Here is a 24,122-nt window from a genome sequence, read left to right on the forward strand (position 1 = left end):
CTTCTGCAGTTTCACATCATTAAGTAGTCAACAATCCATGGAGTGTCAGCATCACTGTATGGTGCTGGAGGAAGTTGGTATGGGATTGGTAAGTTAAGAACCACTTTCGCTCCGTCGTTGCTCGGCATGTTATCATTCTGGCCAGCGGATTCTCCGAAGGTGCTAGCCCTGAGATTGAGACGCCTGTCCCTTTTAGCTTGCCTCCAAAATGCGACCTCAGATGCAGTTAGCCTCGCGTACTTGATTGAGGCGTCCACAGAATGGTTTGGGGGGCAAGCAAGGCCTGCAGTGAAAAGAACTCCCACTTCGTAGGCTAAAAGGTTCAGCCTATCCCACACCTTTTTTCCTTTTTTGCCCCCCTGCATGCGGCCCCACGCAGCCACACTCAGGTTGAAACTACCAAGGAAAACCCAGAACGGCGACTGCGGCCGGGAAACTGGATACCGGAGAACAGTTTTGATGTGCGGCATAGCTCGTTCGTATCCACTATGCTTACCTTGCCAGCGATGCAATTTGTTCACGATGTGCCCCCGATGAAGGTTTTTGCCACGGACCGGAATAGATGCACCAGCCACTTTTCCCTCAATCGACTCTTGTACCTGTTTGGCAGTCGGATATACAAGCTTAATTTCTGTACTGTGCGCGTTGGCGGGCTGAGACGAAGGACCTGCTGCTTCCGAGAAAAGAGTCTCCTTGAACTCCTCTTCTAACCATTTTTGTTGTATCGAGCCCAATGAGCTGAATTGGCAAACAGCAACGGACCCTGAGTCCTCCGGGGTAAACGCTTCACTTTTCAGAAGCTCTCTCAACCGGGCATGTCCGAAATGCATCTTTGCTGGGCCTTTATGCACACCAGGCACAGATGCAATCAGAGCAACACCTGCAGACGAGAAATCATACTTCGCAATACTTCGGGTGACTTCTTCCTTGGCATCACCCACCAGGGCATGTCGGAAGTATCTGTCGAGTTGCGTCTTGAAGTCATCTTCGTCAGTAGGAGATTGCATATTGACGTGTGAGTCTGATAAATCTGTACCTTGATTGATAAGCGGAAAGTCACGGACGTACGCACCCTGAACTTTGTAGTACCAGTCTCTTGGAACCATGTTTGCTGTGTGGATACAAATGCGGCATCCATTGGGGAAAAACTGGAGAAACATCTTTGAATGGACTGTGCCGTACGGCGGTGTTCTTGGTCGTACAAACCGCACTCGTTCTGAAGCCCCAACTCCATTAATGAAGGATTTCCAGTCCCTCTCTTCCTCTGGCGTCTCACCATGGACGATCAGCACCTTTCTACTCGTCTGCAAAGCCGGCGCGGCTTCCCACATCCACGAAACATCGAAGTTGTAGTTGCATACTACCGTGAAATCGGCGCCAGCTGTGACTATCTCGTCCAACGCCACTGTATGCTTTTTGTTGTGAATGTTTGCTTCTGATCTAAGAATGCAGAATGTCTCCCCATACAACTTTCTTGGGGCCACGGTCTCATCGTCATCTGAAACAATTACAACATCATCTCGGAGAATACTCTTGTTCGAGTTGTCAGGTTTTCGTTTTCGAGGCTGCAGAGAAAAAGAATCATCACCTGGTGCCGCTCTTTTTTTCGGAGTCAGCTTTGAAGAATCTTCGCCATTGTTGCTAAGCCCCTTCTCTTGTAGACTATGTACTAGTTGTGATCTCTCACAGTGCTGAAGGGTGTCATTAACCGTGTGCTTCAATGCTGACCACTCTGCGCAAGAGGTGCATCCGCGCTCCTTGTGCAGTGCATGGAGAGCACTTGTTATCGTTTGCGCGCTTTCAGAGGGCAGGGCCGAGACAAGTTTTCTTTGAAGCTCGTTCCAGAGAGTAGATGTCACTGTGCCGAAACGTGCCTGGGCCAAGAACGCTCTTAAGAATCGACTGAGGTCCCCGTGTAGATGTTCGATGTTGCCATTTGCACTCATTTCTCCGTCAATTGATTAACAACTCAGGTTACTCAAACATGAAATAGATTTTCACTTCTGGCGTCCCCCGAAAAACAGGGTGTACTGTACTGCAGTTTTGAAATCACCGTGATGGCAAGAGCAGTTCGATACCTCAGCGTCACTCACATCTGTGTGCTTCTGTAGAGTCTTCGATGGGCAGTAAAGGCCAATTCAGATCCACTGCAGAATATGAAGGATTCTGGGTCTTAAGCAAAGGGAGTTGCGATATGCTGCAATTCTGGTGCGCTTCAGAGTGAACCTCCAGATGTTCCTCTGAAGGGTGGTGGAGACCTGTGCAAAAGTAGCTTGGCAAAAGCAGCTTGGCAAAAGAAGCTTGGTCTTCCAGACATCGAACCAGTGCCAGTAAAAGCATATGTGGGCGGATGTCGGGAATAATCATTTTGTGTTGCCCACAACACGAACATGCAGAAATTGCACTCAAAAGGCAGTGTCATATAAATTGTACGTGTATATTGTACCTTGGGCTTTTGTAGTACAGTGCCTCCTACGATATAGTGCTATAGCGTGACATACCTCTAGCTATGGCACTATTGGGGGGATGGCACTATAGAAAGGAGGCTCAAATACATATTTTTGGGGACAAAGCACACTGCCACAACAAAGCCTGTATAACACAACTAAATAACTTCATCCTTTGAGAGTACTGAACCATGCCGGATGATACACGTGTGAGCGTATAATAACCTGTGCCAGACGGTGGGCCATAGCACTATATAGAGGGAAGCACTACTAAAGTAGGCACTATTGAGCGACCCCCCCCTGTAAGTATTTTTGTTATAATATTGCATAGAGCACCCCTATCGGTTTGGCTAAATTTGGTGCCTAAATGTGTAAAATTTTGCGTTTGCATTTCTGTGCGCAACACTATCGGTTTAGGAGTAAATTTGAAATTGAAGTGCCCTGATAGGGCATAGTGTACGAGGGGTGCGGGGTGATGGAACTACACGGGTCCGATGCCTTCTTTCGGTTAGGGCACGTTCGCACCGTGGAGGACTCGAAGAAAGCGCCGTGAGTCCTCCATGATATGTATTTACACCAACCAAACTAAAATCGCACTTATTCGTCGAATCCGTGAATGGCTCATTGGTTTGAATACTATGGAGGCCTCCAGGTTTTGTGAAAAAGGCCATTCAGAAGGCCCCCCTTAGTGTCTATTATACCGACAGCCTCAATTGAGGTACATAGCCTCAATTGAACGCTATTCCTAAGCGCCAAAAAAGAACCGATACGGTACCTATGCACGCTTTTCGCGCCAAAAACAGCATCAATGCCCCCTTAATAAGCGTGGGACCCTTCCCACATCGCCAACTTTCGAAGTGGTACGCAGCAGTACGCCTTGGAATCAGGCTCGACATTGCGAAACTTTCCCAACATGACCGCCGCAAAAGACCCACGCAGTCGCATTGGTGCGCAGGTGCACACTAAAGCAACCTGCGTCACCAATGCATCCGAGTGCGCTCGCCTGTACGGAAGCAAGGCAAAAGGCAAACTTCTCAGTGGAACCGTCCAAGAAGTCCTCGTGGACACAATCAAAGGCCGTAGGCAGACCTATTTGAAGGTGTGTAATGGACTGTCACAGTCCAACCAACCATTAGAACAGCTGTAAAGGCTGTTAAGCTTGTTAACATCAAGCACGGTAGTGCCGAAAGGGTTGTTCTTCCGAGCGCCGAACCTTTGATTCCAGCGAGTCCACCCGAATCTCCAGTCACCCCCGCCACAGCCTCAACTGTAAGCAAGGCAAAAGCATGGGTCAATCAGCAATCCTGGGAACAAGCATCAAAGACAGCAGCGGCACATCGACACCATCCAAAAGTACCGAACCAGACGCCATTGCACATGATATTCCATGGTACAAAGAGCATGTCACAGCCCCCATTGGTGGGTACTCAGCTCGCAAGTTTTGGACAGTTCGAGCGTGGAATGGAACAATGATATCTGAAGGCGCTGGAATCCAAGGCCTTACACCATTCGACTGCTTCATGAGCATGCATCCATTTGAGCACCTCTCGCTTGTGACCGAACTAACCAACGAGAACCTCCTGGCTAAAGGTAAAACAGGCATCTCACCGTCGGAAGTGCTTCGGTTTTTTGGGGTCCTTATCCTCATGACACGTTTCGAGTTCGGCAATAAGCAAGATTTTTGGAGCTCTTTACTGTAGTATAATGACCGGCGCGAGCGCGCGGAGGTCATCGGACGGCCGTATACGGTATACACGTGGGCGGCTGTGCCCACGTGTAGCGAGCGCGCGCGCATGCCGAGCGGTCGTAATCTGGCGTACGTGTACAGTAGTGCACGTGTCGTCCGAGCGGTAGTCTGTAAGCAACACGCGTGTACAGTAGGGCACACGTGTAGTAGCAGCGTCCGTGCGGTAGTAGCAATTATGGCGCTAGTTTTTTAATTGTGTACAGTACCCGGCACGCACTAGGCGGCAGGTACTGTACTACTGTACTGGGACAGGTGTCCGAGGCGTCCCTCTGCGGGGTTAAGACCTGGCACCCGTCCCCACCAGTAAACGGGGGCAAGCTCGCCCCCGTCCCTTTTGCGCCTACGTACGTCCGCTTTCGGTTGTCTGTCGCGCGCGCTGGCTTCTAACTTGTTACCAGTCGCTCCCGTTCACGCACCACGGGGCGACTGCGCGTAACCGGCCAGTGAGCCACTCCCTTTTCGCGAGCTCGTCTGATCGGTTCAATTGGCGCGTCGCGTCCGCACCGCGTGCTCCCTCGCTAAAGCCTCCGCCTCTCACCCAACCCAGGGCGGAGAGGAGTTATCCCACATTTACCTTCATCTAAGTATATACCTGCACCTTCTTTTGGTCGCACGGGGATGTCACGAAATAGATTCTTTGATATATTAAGCAATGTTCGCTTCAGTCGTCAGCCATCGCACCAGGGCAATCTTTCGACAGCATCATTTCGATGGAAGCTTGTGGACGACTTTGTGCAGGCTATCAACATGCACAGATTGGAGCGTGTGACGCCTTCTGATCTTATTTGTGTCGATGAGTCCATCTCGAGGTGGTATGGACTAGGAGGTCACTGGATAGACGTGGGACTTCCACAGTATGTGGCAGTTGACCGCAAACCCGAGCATGGGTGTGAAATACAAGATGCCTCATGCGGGAGAAGCGGTGTTATGATGCGTTTAGAGTTAGTGACAACGGCAGAAGATGAAGCGAAAAAAGAGAATGAGGGAAGCATGTTACATGGAGCTGCAGTCTTGAAACGTCTCGTTTCACCGTGGTCCGGTTCGCATAGAATCGTGTGTGCAGACTCTTATTTTGCAAGTGTTTATGCTTCTGAGATGCTGCTGAAGTTGGACCTTAAGTTTATCGGTGTCGTAAAGACAGCGACAAGGCTGTATCCAATGGATTACCTTTCGAAACAAGAGCTTTCGGAGAGGGGACAGCATATCAGTCTGGTAAGGAAGGGGCTAAACGGAAACAATATGATGATGGCGCTCATGTGGTTGGATAGGAATAGAAGGTATTTTATTTCAACAGCGTCGTGTGCAGAGCAAGGTGACGCCTACCTCCGCAAGCGCTGGAAGCAATTGGAGGGCGGTCCAGAAAACGTACAGGTGCATATACGGCAGCCAAAAGTCTGCGAGATATACTACAGTTGTTGCGCCCAGGTGGATAGACATAATCGCTGCCGTCAAGAAGTTTTGGATATGGAAATGAAAATTGGGACTCAAAGCTGGCATTTCCGTATGAACACATCGTTGCTCTCAATTTGTGTAGTAGACAGTTGGTTGCTCTGGAAAGGGGCTCATGGTTCAAGAAAGCACATGAATCAACGGTCGTTTTACGAGGCATTGGCGACAGAGTTAATTGACAACTTTTACGAACGACCATACTTGAGAGGAAGAGGCACGACAGGAGCATCGAAATCACAGAATAAGGCCCCTGCAGGACGACTGACAAGTGGAGTCGGAATCCACTTGACTCCGACGAAGCAAAGGCGACGTAAGAGGGATGGAAAAGTTACGGCATATGCTTTGCAAAAAACCTGTAGGGTGTGTAAGATCCACAAGACCACACACCTGTGTTCTGCTTGCAGTGTGAGTGATAATATTGTTTGGCTGTGTCGTGCAGCGAAAGGCAGGGACTGCTTTTCCGTTCATTTAGGTGAAAAACACAATCTAGACAACTCCCTTCTGGAGCAATCGTGAGGACCTCAATTGAGGATAATTGGTCCCTCAATTGAGGCTCTTGGCCGGTACAATAGACACTAGGGAGGCGAAGGAAGGTGTCTGGTCACGGAGGCGTGAGGATCCGTGACACGGATTCTAGGGCACCTGATTGGCGTCCAGCAGCTGTAAAGGCTGATTTAGATTAAAAGGAGGGCTTCCTGCTGGCCACTAAAACGAGGCTTTGAAAACTACCGAACATTTTCAAACCCTCCATCGGATTGCTATACGATTCTATCGTGTCCAGCTATTCCCAAAATCTGGCCTACAAAAAATCGGATGGCTATATGATTCTATCGTGTCCAGCTATTCGCAAAATCTGGGGCACTGGATCGCGGACTCTCAAATCTGGGCATCGAGAATATCTACCTAGATACTCTTTGCAACAACAGCCACTAGTTTGGTAATCATCCCATGAGCGTGGCGGCGATCAGCAACAAAGCGAGTTCGTGCGAGATTCCCATTTCATGGCTCAACAGATGGCTAAGAAAGCGAAATTTCCGGGCTGCAATGAGCTCCCAGATGTACAAGAGGTCGCGAATGGGTGCCCCGCGGGGTGCAGAAGATGCAGCTCAATGTCAGTAAAGCTTTCTGGCTCTTTATCACTTTATTTCAAGGACACGCTTGAAGATGTGTTCGACACAAGCGCGGTGCGCACAAATGACTTTAAGATGTCTTGTGGAGAACGTGACTGCAATAATGAGATTTGTACTGCCTTTATAAAACGTAAACGATCAGGACGCCTTGTTTCGGGAATTAATTGTCATCTTGAAGGCATACTTCAGATGAAAGCGCTGCACCCCGAGGCCAGGGATTTTCCTGATGATGTATGCCTTGTTCGACTTGTGCCACTCTTTGCATGGATGCATGGAACCAGAAAGGAAAAAAAAGTGCGCAGAAAGATCGCTCTGGATATGAAGTGAAAAAGCCATTAACATGTCAGCACATGTTTCACTCAAAATGTCTAACACTACTGTTTGAGCTCACAAACAGTGCACTGTTAGTTGACGAGAGCGTCTATGTTACGGCTCCTTGTCCAGCGTGCCGTCAAACAATTCACAGCAAAACATTGAGTACTGTACGCATAGAACAAATAACGAAAGACGTTCTCTTGATCTGCGATAATATCAAGAGGCCCCGTAATGGCTCTCGGAGTGCCTCGAAGTCAAAAAAGCTTCGTATTTGATATTGAAAAGGTCTTTCAGGGCGACCTATTGATCCTTTTCTTTGTGCAAAAGACGCGGAAACTCGATTTTTGTTTCATCTACTGAACTAAATTTGAGAGTGGGGCAGTCCGCACGCGCTTGGAAATGAAGTAGCCATCACCGTGTTTCCTTAATTCACTTGGCTGGCGAATCATTGACTGAATCCTGGGTACCCCAAGCCGTGATTCATTCATTTCTTCCGCTTTTTGAACCTCCCTCATCATCTTTCAACCATCCCGGCGTCTCTTTCGGGCGTAGACCGTACCCACTTCGACGACGAAGCAGGTGCATTGAACCCCCTCTTGTGACTGGCTTTGCAATTTCATCACCCTTGCTAGGCCATGCAGTCATCCTACCGGCTCCATCACGCGAGTCTCTGCAACAGCTTATGAAAAATCGAAAACAGGTATCTCTGAATAGATGCTCAGAATCTCCAATCACCACGAGCAGGTTCTTAGTGTAGTAGAACGTGCCGCGCTCGACCGGCTTCGGGTAGCGGGAGCTGCGACACGTCGTACTGTAGTTCGAGGCGTGCGAGACGCGACGAGTGCCGTGCACACGTGTAGTAAGAACCACAAAACAAGACAGAAGGGAGTTCGGTAGCTGGTTGGTAGATGTTTTGGTAGAACGGTGTGGGTTCGACACTGTAGCATAAACACCCCCAGACGACTGGAGATGTATGCACAGTTCGACCTGTAGACCCCGGATCGGAGAAAGGGTGAAGCGGGCCAACCAGCTACGGAACCGGGCTCGGGCCCGGGTAGCGGTGGTAGAGCGGGAGCGAGCAGGGACGCGCGCACGCACGAGCGGATCGACGCCTCGACGCCCCGGAGCAGCACTGGGTGACGTACCAGTGCTGACGGGGGGAGGCGGTTCCGTGCTCGCTCGCGTGCTGCGCGTCCACTCCGGCTCGGCTCCGACTAAACGCGCGCGAAGAGCGAAGGCGACGTTTAGAATAAGCTGGGTGGACTGACCTTGGCGGTCGGTTGAGGACAAGCCCGTGCTTGTCCCCATACGCCGCCGCCGGTCCGCTCCGTATTTAATATACAAAACAATCTATCATAACTCTACAGCACCGAGGTACTGTAGTGGGCTACTGTAGTGCAGGTCGGCCTGCACTGTAATACTGTCAGCTATGTCGAGGCTGACAGTCCACGTAGTACCCGTGGTGCGTGCGCGCTTCGTCCGCGCGCGGTACACGTGAGCACGTGTATGCGCGTGTCCCTTGTCCCCGTGGTGTACACGTGGACACGCGCGGTTGTACTGTAGAGCTCGACGCTCTACAGTAGCTGATCTAGTTCTTGATCTAATCTAGTTTAAAGCCCCAGGGGGGGGTTATACCACACGGCCCCCCCCCTCAAGAGTGAACGTCCGCGTTCACTCCCTTGGCTTGTAAAGATGGTCGTGTCTGAGGGTTCCCCCCCTAGTCCGGAGGTGAGCGTGTCCCGTCCCGACCCCCTGTTCTTGCCATACTCAATCCGTTTTGGCTTCCCGGGCGTGTGTGCGGGTTCTTTTTCCTTCGTCCCCAACCTCTCTGAGCCGCCTCAACTCTTCCCTCGTGTCGGCGCGTCTCACTTCCTACTGTCTCCCCTCCCCTTCGTGCTCCGTGCTCCGGTCGTGCTGTCGTTCGCCGAGGAACGTCTCGGTGTCCGGGTCATGGTATCTCCGTCCGAGGGTCGTGTTGCCCCCTCAGCGGGTCCTTCGTCGGCGTCGCTCGTCTCGGGTCCTCCGCTTCCGCCCCTTCCGTCGCATCCTGCGGGGGCTGCAGGGTCGTCCCCGCCTCCGTCGGCGGCCCTCGCGCTGTCCGCCGGCCCCGCTCCGAGTCGTCCCGTGACCGTCATGCGCCCCTGGAATACGTCGGAGCCCTTCCAAAGGACTCGCGGTTCGCGCGAGTCCACGTCATCCGTCGAGTTAATTACTACGTCAAGCGCCCCGCCTGTGGTCGTCGAGATCACCCCCGCTGGCACTCCGGTAGGGCAGGCCCTCGTCGCGCCCGTCCGAGCCCCTTGAGGACCCGCGGATCCGTATGCCGCCCAGGGCGGCGGCCGCGGTCCCGACGATCGGGCGGTAGCGAATCAGGAGCTGGGTCCGTCCGGCGAGGAGACGGGTGACACTCCGCCGGAGTGGTTTGGGGTCCCGCTCGAGCAGTCGACCCCTCTGCCCCTTGACCGCCTCCGGTTCCCTTGGTGCCGGTACGCGCGGTCCGGCATCACCGTCGGGGAGCTGTTGTCCCGCGAGCGCCTCCGCCCCGACCTACTGCGCGTTCGCAAGGTGTACGAATCGGGGCGGGCGGAGGAGGCTTCCCTCGTACTGGGTCGGCTCTTGGCGGAAGGCGGCGGGGCGGCGTATCAGATCCCCGCTGTCGTTGCCTCAGACCGCACGTTTGCGTACAGTCTGAGAGAGGTGGAGTATGTGGATCGGATGGCTACGTATATTTCCCATCGCGACCCAGCGAGTCCTCGGGAATTCGTCCTGTCCCACGTCTCGGGGCTGTACGTGAGCCCGCGCCCCTTTGCCTATTGGAAGGCTCGGGTCGCCCTCCAAAAATCAGCCTGTTCGCTCATGCGGCTGCACGGCGTGGGGATCGCACCCCACGATTGGGCGGCATACCGTCACTCCGAGGAGGAGGATGGTCGTGTCTTTCGCTCGGCTTCCTTCGAAGGAGGCCTAACCGCGGCCGACTTTCCCCGCCTCCCTGCTGTAGTGAGGGAGACATTCCCTTCGTTAGGGGTTCATTCGTTGCTTCCATACGTTTTAAAGCACCACGGGGTTGCTTGCTCGGATCCGTCGCACCCGGCTTACGCCGATCTCCTTTTCAACGTCGAGCGGGAGTGGGCATGGGCCCTTGGGAATGCCTTCATGAACGAGGTGTCGATCCACGGTCGTGTTTTTATCCAGCCCCTCGAGGTGCTGGCTTATTTGGGGAGAGTGGCATGGGACCTCCCCAGCGTCCCCTTGCACCCGCTCGAGCGGAGTACGCAACATGTGCCCTGGACTTACTCGTTCGCCCTCGAGCTCATGCATCGTGCGAGCGAGGTGGGGGTACATGTCCATCGCCGCTGGACCGATTTCACGACCGGCGCGCGTTCCGTCTTCCTCACGTATGATCACCGCTCTGACGCCTTCGTGGCGCGCCAAGTGACGCCAGCGTCCTCTCCGGGATACACCAGGAGCGGTGGCGGAGTCGGCTCCGTTTCGCGCGAAGTGCGGAGGAAACGATATCGGGACTTAGACAGTGAGCCCGCGGCGTATCCGGTCGCACGTGCCGGCTCGTCCAGTGACCCAACCGTCGCCGCGAGCGGCCTCTGTTCGACAACGAGTCTTCCATTTACCCCTGTCCCGCCCCTCCACGCGACGTCGCCCCGGGAGGCGCAGCAGCCGGCGTCCGTGCGCTACGGGACGCTGGGGCGGGACGACATCAGGGCAGTCCCTGTACTCTCCCACGCCTTGGGTCAGTCCGCCAACCGCGTGTGGCAGGTGGACGGTCTACTCAGCTCACTCTCAAGCTGGTACTTGGCGAGGAGCGATGAAGCACGTCGCCTCGAGGTGAGTCGTGAGTCCTCCGTAGCCGAGCTGCGACGTGTGCGTAGCGAATTAGAAGCGTTGCGCAAGTCTTCTGACCGCCAAGCGAGCGTGTTGGAGCGGACAACCGCCGAACGTGACCGGTACCGCCGCGAGCGGGATGACCTCCGAAGCCTTCGCGCGTCGTCCTCGTCGACGCCACGCCCGATCACGCGGGATCCTTACGAGCAGTCGGGTACGAGGCCGCAACGGTGGGCAACGTCCCGGCTCCTCCGAGACGTGTGCATCGCTGGACTCGCCACAGTGAGGTGGCGTTGCCCCCTTTGGCCGGGTTGAGCGCGGGGGTGCCTCGTCACCCCGCCTACTGTCCCCCGGGTCTCTACGATCCGCCTCCTGCGGTGCCGTCCGACGGTGATGACCACTGAGCGGAATCCCGGTCTGTCCCCGGGGGCCAGGTCGACCTGCCCTCCTTCTGCGTAAAAACCAATTTCGTTTCTTGGCCTTGGTACTGGGTCCGTCGTGCCCTCTTCCCCCATCTCCCCCAATTTATCCCTCATTGCCGGGCCTGCTGCGGGGTGTCGACACCTTGCGCCGCGCGAGGTCGGACAAAATCGCGCCTCGGGGCGAGCGACCTCGTTCGCGCGTGTATCGCGTCGCGTTCTTCCTTCCCGGGGGTGTCGTCGGGCCCCGGGCGAGGACAGTCCTCGTCACTGTGCCGCCCCGCGGATGAGAAGGCGAGGAGGCCAGCTTGAGGGATCATTCGATTGATCCGCGCGGACAGGAGGGTCTGAGCAGGTCGCTGCTCCTCATAACCGGCGTCCGCCTTCGCGCGTGATCGCACGAGCGGCGGTGTGTGCTCCCACGGGGAGAGGGAAGTCCGAACGCCTGGACCCTCGTGACTGCCAGCAAAAATTCTCCGCTCTCCCTTCCTGTCCGCCCGCCACCCCCGTAGCGCGTTCCTTCCGTCCTGCCATGTCTGCTACCCAGCGCGACGTCGCGCTCCGTACTGTAGTCTCCCCCGCTCCGCTTTCGGGCGAGCGAGCGGGGGAAAGGGGCCAATCGTTGGCATGCGGGGGACGAGGAAGGAGTGGTATCCTTCCTCATCGCCCGAGCGGTGCGTCAGCGCGGTCATGGGAGAGCTCGAGCCCCCCTTGCGAGCCCACGGCGGGGGCGCGTTCGTTGCTCGCGGACCGTATCCACCGCGGGGGGGGTCTTTTCATGCTCAGCGTCTTGGGCTGCTGTTCTTGGTGCCTGCTCCGCGTTCCGGACGACCCGTGCGTCGGACGTCTGTTGGTTTGACGATTATGAAGGGGGCGGCACCGCTTGCGTGTGCCGATCGGTGGGTACACGCTGTACTCTTCCCACGCGCCGCTGTCCGGACGTTCCTTGCGCGCTGTTGCGTACAGCACGTGTCTGGGCGTTCTGCCCGTGCAACCGCCCGTCAGTGTAATTTCCCATTTCACCGATATTTTCTCCCTTATTTAGGGTATGGCGGTGGCTGTTTGTTGGAGCTCTGATCTCGAGTGTATCAGCGGACGGCGGCCCGTACTGTCTCTTTCTCTCCCCTTGTTCGGACTGGGGCGTACTTGTCGTTGCTATCTAATGCAGCGCTGCGTCTTCCCGTCGTCGCGGGGGACTCGGGCTCGCCGACCATTTCGGCATAGCGCAGCTGGCCCGGACCGTGGCGTGCAGGACAGCTGTCCCCATGTCGGCGGTACTTTTGGCGACCGCGGGGCGACTATATCGCTCTGGGAGATCGTCTCCCTGCTGGAGGGCTCCTTGCCCACGGTCCGTGACGAGGTGCCATCATGGCGCAGCTCGTGCTGCTCGCTTCCTCTGGTTTGCTGACGGGACCTTCGTCGATACGTCTTGACGTCCTCTGGTCAATACGAAACGGGCGGTGCCCTCGTGGGCACTTGTTTTAGGGCATTTTTCGCGTTAGACCGCGTCACTCTGCCTTCTACTCCTCGAGGTGCGACCGCTTTGCGTAGGGCAGCACGTACTATCCTCCCTCCTGCCTCTTGCCGGCGAAAACTGGTCGTTTTCGATGAACTTGGTTGTCAATACGTCTTGACGTCTCGCGACTTATTCCGTTGCTGCTCTCTGTGGACAGCTGTCCCTTCGCGCGTCCCCTTATGCCCCATGTACGCGGGGTGCATTTAATTCGAGGTGGAATTTAATCCGCAACGATGCAGTTGAGGGCCCCCTCCTCAAGAGTGAACGTCCGCGTTCACTTCTGAGGTGAGGTCTCTCCCTGTGCGCGCCCGGAGTCTTTGTGCGTAGCGAGACACCAACTCCTCGGGGATGTGGGTACGCCCCGTCCATGTAGGAGTATCGTAGTCTGCCCATTTAATGAGGAACTCCGTAGTTCCATCCTCCATGACGCGATGCTTGAGTAGCCGTTCGACGGCATACTGTGTGCCTTCATTGATCTTGTCGGCAAGGTCTTCGGGGGTAGTCGTGCTAGCCCTTGGCGCGTTCGCCGGCGGGGGTGCGTAGACGCAGCGGTCTGCCGAGACGCGCTCTGTAACTCCATCACGATCGATCGTGACGGTGCGCTGGTCGTTCGCGAGAACTCGGTACGGTCCGACAGCCGGGGCCAGCTTGTTTGATGTCTTCCCCCCATCAGTGGGGTTCAGATATACGTAGTCACCTGCCTTGAGGCGCGAGTTGATGCGCCGAATACGCTTGTCGAAGTCGCGTTTATAGCGAGCTTGCGTTCGCCGAAGGCTTCCGTAGGCCTTTTGGATAGTCGAGTCCAAGGTCTTGAGGAACTCGGCACGTTGGTTCCCCGTATCGGAAGGGGGCGTGTCGCCGTCCGCCCGTCGGAGAGAGAACTCCGGCGGTGGCCTGCTGAGCACGAGCTCAAACGGCATGGTGCGTGTGGTGCGATGTACGTGGGAGTTGTACGCATACGTAAGCGGCCCCACGTACACATCCCAGTCGTCCTGGTGTTCACCCACGTAGTTCTTCAGCATCGAGGCGATTGTTCGGTTATATCGCTCGACTTGCCCGTTCGTCTGGGGATGATAGGCCGAAGTGTACAAATTCGTTATCCTCAGAACACGGCACGTGCTGTGGAAGAACTTGGCATTAAACTGAGGGCCGTTGTCCGAAAGCAACGTGCGAGGGACGCCATACTTGAACACCCACGAGTCGCAGAACGCAACTGCGACCGTGTACGCTGTTATTGTGCGGAGCGCAACGACTTGCGTCAACTTACTGAAGCGGTCCGTAATCACGAGCAGGAATCGTTTTCCTGTCTTCGTCTTGGGGAGCGGCCCCAAGATGTCGATGGCGAGGCTCTCGAGAGGCCTCGTAGCTGGGAACAATCTCAATCGATTGAGATGTTTCCTCAGCTTCACCCGGTTCATCGCGCAGGTCCGACACCCTCGCACCGTGTCTGCCACGACTGCAGCCAGGTGGGGCCAGTAGTACTCGCGTCGAAGTGCGTAGTACATACGGTTCTGGCCCGGGTGCCCCGCGATGGCCGGGTTGTGGCACAGGCGAAGGAGCCTGGCGCGAAGTGTCCGAGGCACCACCACCTGTACGGTGTCAGGATCGAAGGGGTGTCTCCGTTTGAGCACCCCTTGGTGGTCCTCGAAGAACGCGGAGTCTCGAGACTCGGACTGTCGTGCCAAAACGGTTTGGCAGAAGTCATCCACGCGTTGCTCCTCGACTATCTCCTTTATCGTAAGAGGGGCCGGAAGGTTGTCCTGCGGTGGGGCGATCGGGGAGTCGAGCGCGCCAGCCTCGGGGTCTTCGGCGCGCTGGATGTCGGCGGCGTCAAACTCGTCGTTCTCCTCCCAAAACGAATTGGGTCCTTGGAGAGCGGGGGCTTCGTCGTCGCCTCGCAGTTCGTCGCGCGTCCGTACGCGCGGCCTTTTTCGGGCTTCGGCTTGGTTCCGTGTCGTTACGAAGACATGGACGGCCTGATGATCACAGCTCGCGGTACAGGCGTGGTCCGCGAGCTCATTCGATATGTCTCGAACGGTCGTGCCCCCGTCGAAGGTGGGAATGTCGTCATCCACCTCGACGGTGAGGCGAGGGTCATCGGCGACACGAGGCGACACGAGGCGTGACAGGGCATCGGGCACCTGACGCACGCGCCCGGGGCGGTACTGAATGGTGAAATCGTATTCAGCCAGACGTAGCCGCCACCGGGTGAGTCTTCCCGAGCTCTCCGTGAGCGACATGAGCCATCGGAGGGCGTCGTGATCCGTCCGGACGGTGAACTTGGTTCCCTCGATGTACGGCCGCAGTGTGCGGACGGCCCACACCACGGCGAAGCACTCACGCTCCGTGGCGCTGTAGTTCCGTTCGCTATTGCTTAGCGAATACGACCAGTACCCAACGGGGCGCCAATCGTTTGGCTCGTCGTGCTCCTGTAGGAGGGTGCACCCGAGTTGATATGCACTGGCGTCAGTGTCCAACATGTACGGTCGGCCGTACCGTGGTAGCGCGAGGATCGGCGTGGAGATCATCGCCGCCTTCAGGCTTTCGAAAGCCTGAAGCTGAACCTCCGTTGGGTTATCGAAATCGTGATCCGAGTCCTTGCGCGTTATATCGGTTAACGGACGGGCAATCTTCGAGAAGCGCTTGACGAAGCGACGATACACGTTACACGCCCCGAGGAACGAGCGCACCTGCGTCAGGGTCCTCTGGAACGTGAACGTCTTGAAGGCGTCGATTGCCGTATCAGCCACGCTCAACTTACCTGGGGATATAACGTGCCCCAGGTAGTGCACCTTCGGACGGAAGAAGCTGCACTTCTGGAGCTTGAGGGAGATGCCGGCACTCCGCAACAAGCTCAAGACGGTATCGAGATGCCTTGCGTGTTCCGCGTCCGTACGCGAGAACACGATAACGTCATCGAGATAGACTAGGCATATTTGCCAGCGGACTCCGGAGAGTATGATATCAAGGGCCCGTTGGAAGGTGGCCGGCGCCCCTTTTAATCCAAACGGCATGCGCAAATGGCGGTACGTACCCATATGTGTCGTGAAGGTAGTCTTATTCTGGTCCTCCGGAGCGACCGGGATCTGCCAATAACCGGAATTGCAGTCCAACGTCGTGAAGACGGCTGCATCTCCGAGCGAATCGATGCAGTCGTCCATACGCGGCAGCGGATACGAATCCGCTGCAGTCTTCGCGTTGAGGCGCCGGTAGTCCACACAGAACCGAAGAGAGCCGTCTTTCTTCGGTACGAGCACCACCGGGGACGCCCACTCGGTGCTCGCGGGTTCGATAACCCAACCCCTGCGTTCAACATCTTGTTGACCTCCTTCGCGACCATTTCGCGCATGGCCGGGCCCTTCCGATAGGGCATAGAACGAATCGGTTTCGTTCCCGGTTCGAGGGGAATGCGGTGCTCTGTGGCTTGGATCGTTCCAAGCGCACCGCTCCACAGACTCGAGTGCTTACGGAGCATCTCGAGCACGTGGCCACGGAGCTTGTCATCGTCGATGTATGACAAGTCAATTTCTTTTTCCCAATCCATCGGTGGATTTTCGGGATCCTTCTGCTGGGGGGGGTTCAGTACCCTCCGCCGTCGGTGGGGATATAGGTGACTGTTCGTCCGGGTCAACCCCTTCACTCCCAGCGGTTGCCGTCTCGTCGGAGCTGGATCGACCAGCTCCTACCTCTTCGACTTGATCGGTCAAGTCGGTCAGGTGCAACGCGTGCGCGACCCTCTCAGCGACTCGACGTTCGGGCGTGAGGATCGCGAGGGGGTTGCGCTTCGCGTATCCCACGACGGTGTGCTTCGGAAGCCGCCTCTCCCGTCGTGAGAAGTTCGCGACGATGACTTCGAATGTCTGGTTCGGCAGGACTTCCGCGACGCCATTCGTCAGCCTCACTCCATGCCGGTGTTGGAGTGAGGGCTTGGGCTCCAGGAACACGAGACCCCTCCCCGCGGTTGTCACACGCACACGGGCTTGCGACATCGCGGGGATGGTAGCCCAGCGGGCGATTCGGATCGCCTGCGGGGCCTCCTCGCGTACCTCCGGACGACTCGTTTGGCGACCATGTCGTCTGGTAGGTGGAGTCAGTTCCCCCTTCCCATTGACGATGGCTACCGAGCCACCGTGACGAAGTTCGAGCTTCTGTCCGTCGATGTCGATGCTGCGTACGTGAGCATCAATGAACGCAGTCCCAAGTAGAACGGGAACAGCGAGTTGTTCGGCCACTAAGAAAGGTATGCGGAATGTCGTATTGCGCAGCCGGACCGCGAGGCGGACGACCGCCGTAAGTCGAAGAAGGTTACTGTTCGCGCCAGCCAGGCGTGGTAATGGCGCGTCCCGTATTACGTAGCGGGCCCAGTCGGGAGGGAGGTCGGCCTTCCTCACCAAGTTGTAGCCCGAGCACGCGTCTACGGCGATCGTGTGGGGCTTAAATGCGTTGCCTTCGGTGGCCACGGAGCCCAAGACGTTATATATTTTCGACGTCATGAGGCATACGAGGCCATCGACCACCTTGGGCGCGACCTTATCAGTGAGGTCGTTCCGTCGGGGCCTTCGACTTCGGCGTTGGCCCCTCTGGCGTTTCATTCGGCTCGAGCCCGGGGACGTTCGCGTCTCAGTGACGCCCGTCCCGGTGCTAGAGTCCGTACGAGGCGGACAGTTCGTCGGCGACCTTGGACTCACGGGGGTCAGGAGGTCGACCGACTCGTATCGGTCGTCGTTAACCCCTTCTCGCTTGTTGCGCGTCACTGGGACGTCGGGTGTCCCGGTGATGCCTTCTTCCAACATCGGGCCTACGTGGGCCTCGGTGTTGGGTTTCTCCGGCAATGTCGACATTGCTGGAGTCCCCGTGCTCGACTCCAATAGCGGGGGATGTATTATCGGGCAATACCCCCCGTGTCCTTGGCCAGCACGCGGGGACCGGTCTAGTTCATAGGGAAAAGACGTCTCACGCGACCGCGTGTACGTAACCGTCTTTACTCTTTTTCGAACTACCGGTGCTATCGGAGCTACCCCCCTGGCTATCGTCGGCCAGGTCTTCTCGGGGTGACCGGCCGCGTGGGTCGGGACTATTCCTCCCCTGCGGCTCGGCAGCCTTGGCGAAGTACTCGGGTACTTCCGGGCCTTGACCTGCGGCGTCCGGTCGTCGCAGGATATGGGGGACGAAGCGAGTCGGCTCTCCTTCGTGACCCTCTGTGGGTAGGGGGTACGGATCCTTTACCCAGTCTTGCAGGCACCTTATCGCATTTTGTACCTGTTGGGGTAGCCGAGAACGGTCTCGGTCCCCTCTTTCTCCTTGTCTGGGGTACTTTGTGTCCGCCTGCCGGTAGGTGGGTCGATCCCGACGATCGACTTCGTTACGACGGTACCCGCCCCCACGGGGGGCGAAGCGAGCGCCCCCACCCGAACGATTCGGGAAACCTTGACGCGGGGGACAACCCTCGCCGACCGCTTGCCGGAGGAGATTGCGCGCCCCGGGGCGCGTCTCCATCTGGTAGTGGTAGTTCCTGTACGCCGTGAACATTCGTTGTTCCGGCGACAGGAATGAGCAGGCGTACATGGCGTGTCCGTACGTACGACATAGCCAGCACACGTACGCGCTGCCCTCCGTTGAGGCGAAGGTCGCCGCGTGACGCGCCTCCTCATCGGTGAGGAGGGGCACGCGAGGGGCTTCAACTCCGGTATCTCGGTTTGAGATGTCGAGCTCAGCCACCCGGGGGTCCGTACCCCTGGGTGCTCTTGGAGTGGCCGCGAACGCGGTCGCGTTGCTCGACGTCGTTCCGGTCGACATCGGTGAAGGGGGTCGACTCCCTACTGGCCCTGCTCCTTGCGTAATGAGGACAGGGTCGGCCTGCCACTCATCCTCCCCGACATGGAGGGTAGAGGCGGGCGAACTTGTTGCGGCGGACTTCGTAGTCCTGCCAGCCCTCCCTGCCGGTTTCGAATCCGGCAGAGGTAAACCGCGTCGAGCGCGGTAAGTGGTTCCTTCCGCCGTTGCGATACGGCGGATGGTCGGAAGATCGGTCTTCTGGCGGCTCGGCAGCCGCTGCACTGTCTCGGAAACTGCGGCACGGGTCGCAGGAGCGAGTCCCCGCACGAAGTAGTGCGCGAGGGACTGTTCGGAGAACACTGCCGTGCACCGGAACGCGGCAGTTTCGAGCCGGTCCGCGAACGTGCTCTCCGTTTCATGAGATTGCTGTCGCGCCGTCGCGACAGCGTCGTACGCTTCACCTAACACGTCGTCGGTTAGGTAGCGTTTCAGGAACTGGTTCACAAGCCCCGGCCAACTCACGTCGTCGTGTAGTTGGCCGGCGCGGAGGCCACGCATCGTATAACTCGTATACAGGCGCTCCGCGTCGCGCTCTAAGAAGTGCGCGAGGACTCTCATCGCAACACCTTCGGTCAGGTGTTGCGATTTGAAGGTTATCCGAATATCGTTCAAGAACGGCAGCAGCTCGATCGGGTCCGTACTGTCGAAGCTACGCATCGTGGGACGGATCCCACGACAGCGTTGGACGTACTTCGAGATCCGTCCCGCGTCACCCGAGGTGACGAGCCTCGAGGTGTTGTCCAAGCGGTACATACGATAGTCAGCGACGGCGTTGAACTCCTGGATCATCGTATGCACCGGCTCGAGCCCGGGCTCGGCGGGACCTAGCGTGCCGAAGGAGGTAACCGGTAGCGTACGGACGTCTACCGGACCTGGGTGCTCGGCGTAACTCGCCGGCGGGTACCGCCCCAGCGGGGATCGACGGAGAACATCGGTTCTCCGGATCCGCGGGCGGCTCCTCCACGGTCCTGTTCGTCCGCGTACGATACGCAGTCCATTTGCCGCTTACTTCCGGGGATAGGCGGCAATGCTTGTGTCTCGGATGCGAGATTCGCGCCCATTGGAGGACGGTTTCCTCCTGCAGTCCGACTGGCGTCGGCGCCCATCGGACGCCAACCTTCCGGAGCGACGGCGCTCGGAGGTACGACACCACCGGGCCCTCTCGTGGGGGCACCGGGCAGCCTTGCGGCCATGGTCCGTTCCATGTCACGAGCACGCTGTCGCGTAGCGTTGAGCTCGGCGGAGAGGTGCGCGAACGCACAAAACTGTTCTGCTGACGGGGACGGTCGATCGTCGGGACGTCTCGTCGAGGTCGGCCTCGTGGGGCGACCTTGCCCGTGCAGTACGGGCTGTGCGAGGCGTGAGTCTTCGACGAGCACCAGTCGCGAGTGTAACTCGTCGACTAGTGCTCGGAGATTCTCCAAGGACTGGCTGACTCGATCGAACCTCCCTTCACGTAGGGAGCGGAGCTCGTCCATACATGGCGAGTGGACGGCGTCCGTCACGTCTATACGGAGTGAAGTACGGACTTCCTCGATGTAGTCAGCTATGCGATCGAACATCGCAGCCGCTTGTCCTTCGGGGGACTCGGGCGACGGTTCGCGGTCTCGGAGACCGGCGTCGCCGTCGCCAAACGGCGGTGATGGTGCGTGCATAGCGGCCGCCCTGGGATCCGCCGGTTCGGACCGGATCGAGGTGGCGTATTCTTGACTCATCTCAACGCGTAGGGACGCGGAGGAAAAAGAAAGTCTTCTCGGAAAGATCTCGGGGTCTTCTAGGTCGGGAGACCACTGTGGCATAAACACCCCCAGACGACTGGAGATGTATGCGCAGTTCGACCAGTAGACCCCGGATCGGAGAAGGGGTGAAGCGGGCCAACCAGCTACGGAACCAGGCTCGGGCCCGGGTAGCGGTGGTAGAGCGGGAGCGAGCAGGGACGCGCGCACGCACGAGCGGATCGACGCCTCGACGCCCCGGAGCAGCACTGGGTGACGTACCAGTGCTGACGGGCGGAGGCGGTTCCGTGCTCGCTCGTGTGCTGCGCGTCCACTCCGGCTCGGCTCCGACTAAACGCGCGCGAAGAGCGAAGGCGACGTTTAGAGTAAGCTGGGTGGACTGACCTTGGCGGTCGGTTGAGGACCAGCCCGTGCTTGTCCCCCTACGCCGCCGCCGGTCTGCTCCGTATTTAATATACAAAACAATCTATCATAACTCTACAGCACCGAGGTACTGTAGTGGGCTACTGTAGTGCAGGTCGGCCTGCACTGTAATACTGTCAGCTATGTCGAGGCTGACAGTCCACGTAGTACCCGTGGTGCGTGCGCGCTTCGTCCGCGCGCGGTACACGTGAGCACGTGTATGCGCGTGTCCCCTGTCCCCGTGGTGTACACGTGGACACGCGCGGTTGTACTGTAGAGCTCGACGCTCTACAGTAGCTGATCTAGTTCTTGATCTAATCTAGTTTAAAGCCCCAGGGGGGGTTATACCACAGACACAACGATGCCACGAAAGGCAGATCGACGTCTTCGACGTGGTAACTCGACGCCGTGAGGAGGCGACGCCGTCACGGAGGACGAATCCGGGCGCTACGCGGAGCGCTCGTCGTGCGTTACCCCTGCGGTGGAGTACTTTTCGTTGTACTCGATGTACAAAAAGGGAAGACGAAAACGTAGTCAGGCGAAAGACTTAGGCACAAAACCAAGGGACAAAGGGGTCGGCCCTCGAGATGATGCCACTGCGTTGATCGATCACCCACTCGAGTCCTTCTCCTTCCCTACTTTATTATATCTACTACAGTAGTCCCCGTTCTTACAGTGCCAGACTGTAACGGTACGACTACACGTCGGGCAGTAACGGTCCTGCACTTGGGCGACAGCGAGGTACGCCGGTATCACACATTAGACGGTATGATTCGAGTACAGTACATACGCGGACGCGAATTGCGCTGCCCACCTTACGGGGCGATCAGTTAATTACCTTTCGAATTGGGAATTAACCAATGCGGTCCTTGTCATACACCATTGGGTGTTCGAGTACAGTATGTACACTAGTGGACAATTGGCGATATACCACACTTATCTCGGCTAAAAGCTACATTCAACCTTCTGCGATTCGTGAGAAATCCGCATGTGCCGTTATCGTTGCTTCTTGGCATGAAAATATCACGATGTCTCGCTGTCCACCTTGCATGGAGTCTACAGTGTCAATTATGATATCCAGGCCTCAATGAGTTCTTTTGAGACGATTTCACGGATCAGTTGGACCTGGTGGCGGTAAGGGGCGATGACCGCAATTCTACCTTTCAGTCCGGAACTTGTGAGCACAGAAGATCCATCTGATTTGGAAACATGAGAAATGGGCCTCAATATAACCCAGCGTACCTTCCGACCTTCCAGGAGATTGCATATATTCCCCTCTCCATCATCGCTTTCAATACGACTCCGGCAGAACGATGTATCAAGAAAGGTGAAAGGGAAGAATCCTGTTGATTGCAGCCTTCTCTGGTTAAAATCTGTCATGAATACCGTCGCAGAATTTCCGTTTCGAATTGCTGATGCATAAAAAACTCGCTGTGGGGAGTAGAAATGACCGGATGCATTCGATACTGTAGTATAAACACCCCCAACGGAGGGAGGTGTATACTCAGTTCTTGCGGAGACCCCGATCGGAGAAGGGAAGCAACCCCAGCTAACGGAACCGGGAAGCGGGCCCGGGTAGCGTGGTGGTAGAGCGGGTTCGGACGGGGACGCGCGCACGGGCGGGTCGATCTACGCCTCGACGCCCCGTGGCAGCGCTGGGTTACGTACCAGCGCTGACGGGCGGAGGCGGATCTAGGCTCGCTCGTGTGCTCGCGCGTCCCCTGCCCGCTCGGCTCCTAACTAGATACGGGCTATTGTAGGCAACCCGATCTAGAATAAGCGGGGCGAGCTTGACCAAAGGCGTAGGTTCTGGACAAGCTCATGCTTGTCCTCCCCCGTCACCGTCGGTCCGCTCACGTATTTAATGTACAAGTTAGTCTATCATACTACAGTACAGTACGTACTATACTATAGTGCTACTGTGGTCGGCTACAGTAGTGGGTGCGGGTCACGCGTACTGTAGGGCTGTCAGCATTCGGTGCTGACAGCACGCGCGCTCGTGCGCGTCGTACTGTAGAGCTCAGGCTCTACTGTAGCTGATCTAATCTAAATGTAGTCCCAGGGGGTTATACTACATGGCCCCCTCCACAAGAGTGAACGTCCGCGTTCACCGTTGCCTGAAGGACGGCCTGTTTTCCTCCGTTCTACAAAACCCCCCTCCCGTTTTCCGCAGTCATACTTCCTTTTGGCGGTGTCCTTCTCATTTCGCTGTCGTGCTTCTCACCTCGCCGGTACCCTTCCGTTATGTCCCGTTGCCCCTTCCTCGCTGGTTTCGCCTCGGCATCCTCTCTCCGTGGTCATCCATCTTCCACGGCCGACCACCGCGGCAAGCACTGCATTCCGTCGCGTCATGTTGTCGCCTCCTGACCACTCTTCGTTTTCCCCACCCCGATTCGTCGCCGGCTGCCAGCGCTGCCACGCCCTCGTACGTGATGGACACTCGACCGTCAGCCGTGCGATCTGTGACGCCCGCGGCGACGTCGCCGTTCCAGAAGGTCGGCTTTTCGCGCACGTCGATCTTGTCTGCCCCCAACGCGCCCCCGATGGGCGGTCCCGGGATCCGTATGGTTCCGAAGCCTCTGCCGTCGTTACGCGTGGAAAGGGCTCGTTGGGCCTCGGCATGGCGGAGCACGACCGTCACTCCGGCCATTGACCGGCCTCGAGCGGCAAGCTAGGGTTACGCCCTCAATTCAGTATCGTAAAGGGGCCCTTCGTCCTCTTCCCTGCTTAGCGGTTCGTTTGCGAATGAATCCCCTTCTCGGGCGGTCTGCGCGCCGTCCGAGGCACGCGGTTGTCGGCGGTTCGCTCTTCTCTGTCCGCCCTCTGGGAGGGGTACCCCATTGCTCCTACGGAGCGCGGGGGGGTATGGCCTCTTCCCCGCGCGAGATACGTGTGAACTGCCTTTTGTCCGTCGTACACGGAGGGGGCGCGTCGTGCAATTCGGAGTCACCGGCGTCCGTGTAGATGGCGTCATCGTGGAGCGCGCGTGTCCCATTAGAGTCCACCTCGTCTGCCCTCAGGAGTGAGGGCTTCCTGTAGAGCGAGTTCCCTTGCTCGTCGTCCGTGTAGGAGGCGCACCACGTGGTTCGGAGTCACGAGCGCCCGAGTAGGCAACGTAGTCGTAGAACATGCGTACAGCGCGGGGTTCTCATCAGCTTCCGTTGCTCCGGCCTGTCCTCCGACACGAGGGAGGTGTGAGGCGAGCTCCCTTCCCCCTTCGTCTACCGAAACAGCGTACTATACGGCTCGGAGTCTCCGAGCGCTACCGGCGTCCGTGTATGCGTCGGCG

The 24,122-nt window shown here is 57.2% G+C and overlaps 1 protein-coding gene across 1 annotated transcript; it reads right to left on the bottom strand.

The window, feature by feature from the left end:
- Positions 1 to 11: 11 nt before the first annotated feature.
- CHC_T00002657001 (hypothetical protein) lies at positions 12 to 1,946 on the bottom strand. The gene has a single exon (XM_005713846.1). It carries the CDS (start codon positions 1,944 to 1,946, stop codon positions 12 to 14), a length of 1,935 nt encoding a protein of 644 aa, XP_005713903.1.
- Between the last annotated feature and the right edge of the window lie 22,176 nt (positions 1,947 to 24,122).

The sequence above is a fragment of the Chondrus crispus genome, genomic scaffold, assembly GCF_000350225.1.
Source record: "Chondrus crispus Stackhouse genomic scaffold, scaffold_149, whole genome shotgun sequence".
NCBI classification, from domain to species: Eukaryota; Rhodophyta; class Florideophyceae; order Gigartinales; family Gigartinaceae; genus Chondrus; species Chondrus crispus.

Bases quoted from the DNA above. Each gene is read 5' to 3' on its own strand.
- CHC_T00002657001 (XM_005713846.1), bottom strand. From the start codon at position 1,946: ATGAGTGCAAATGGCAACATCGAACATCTACACGGGGACCTCAGTCGA.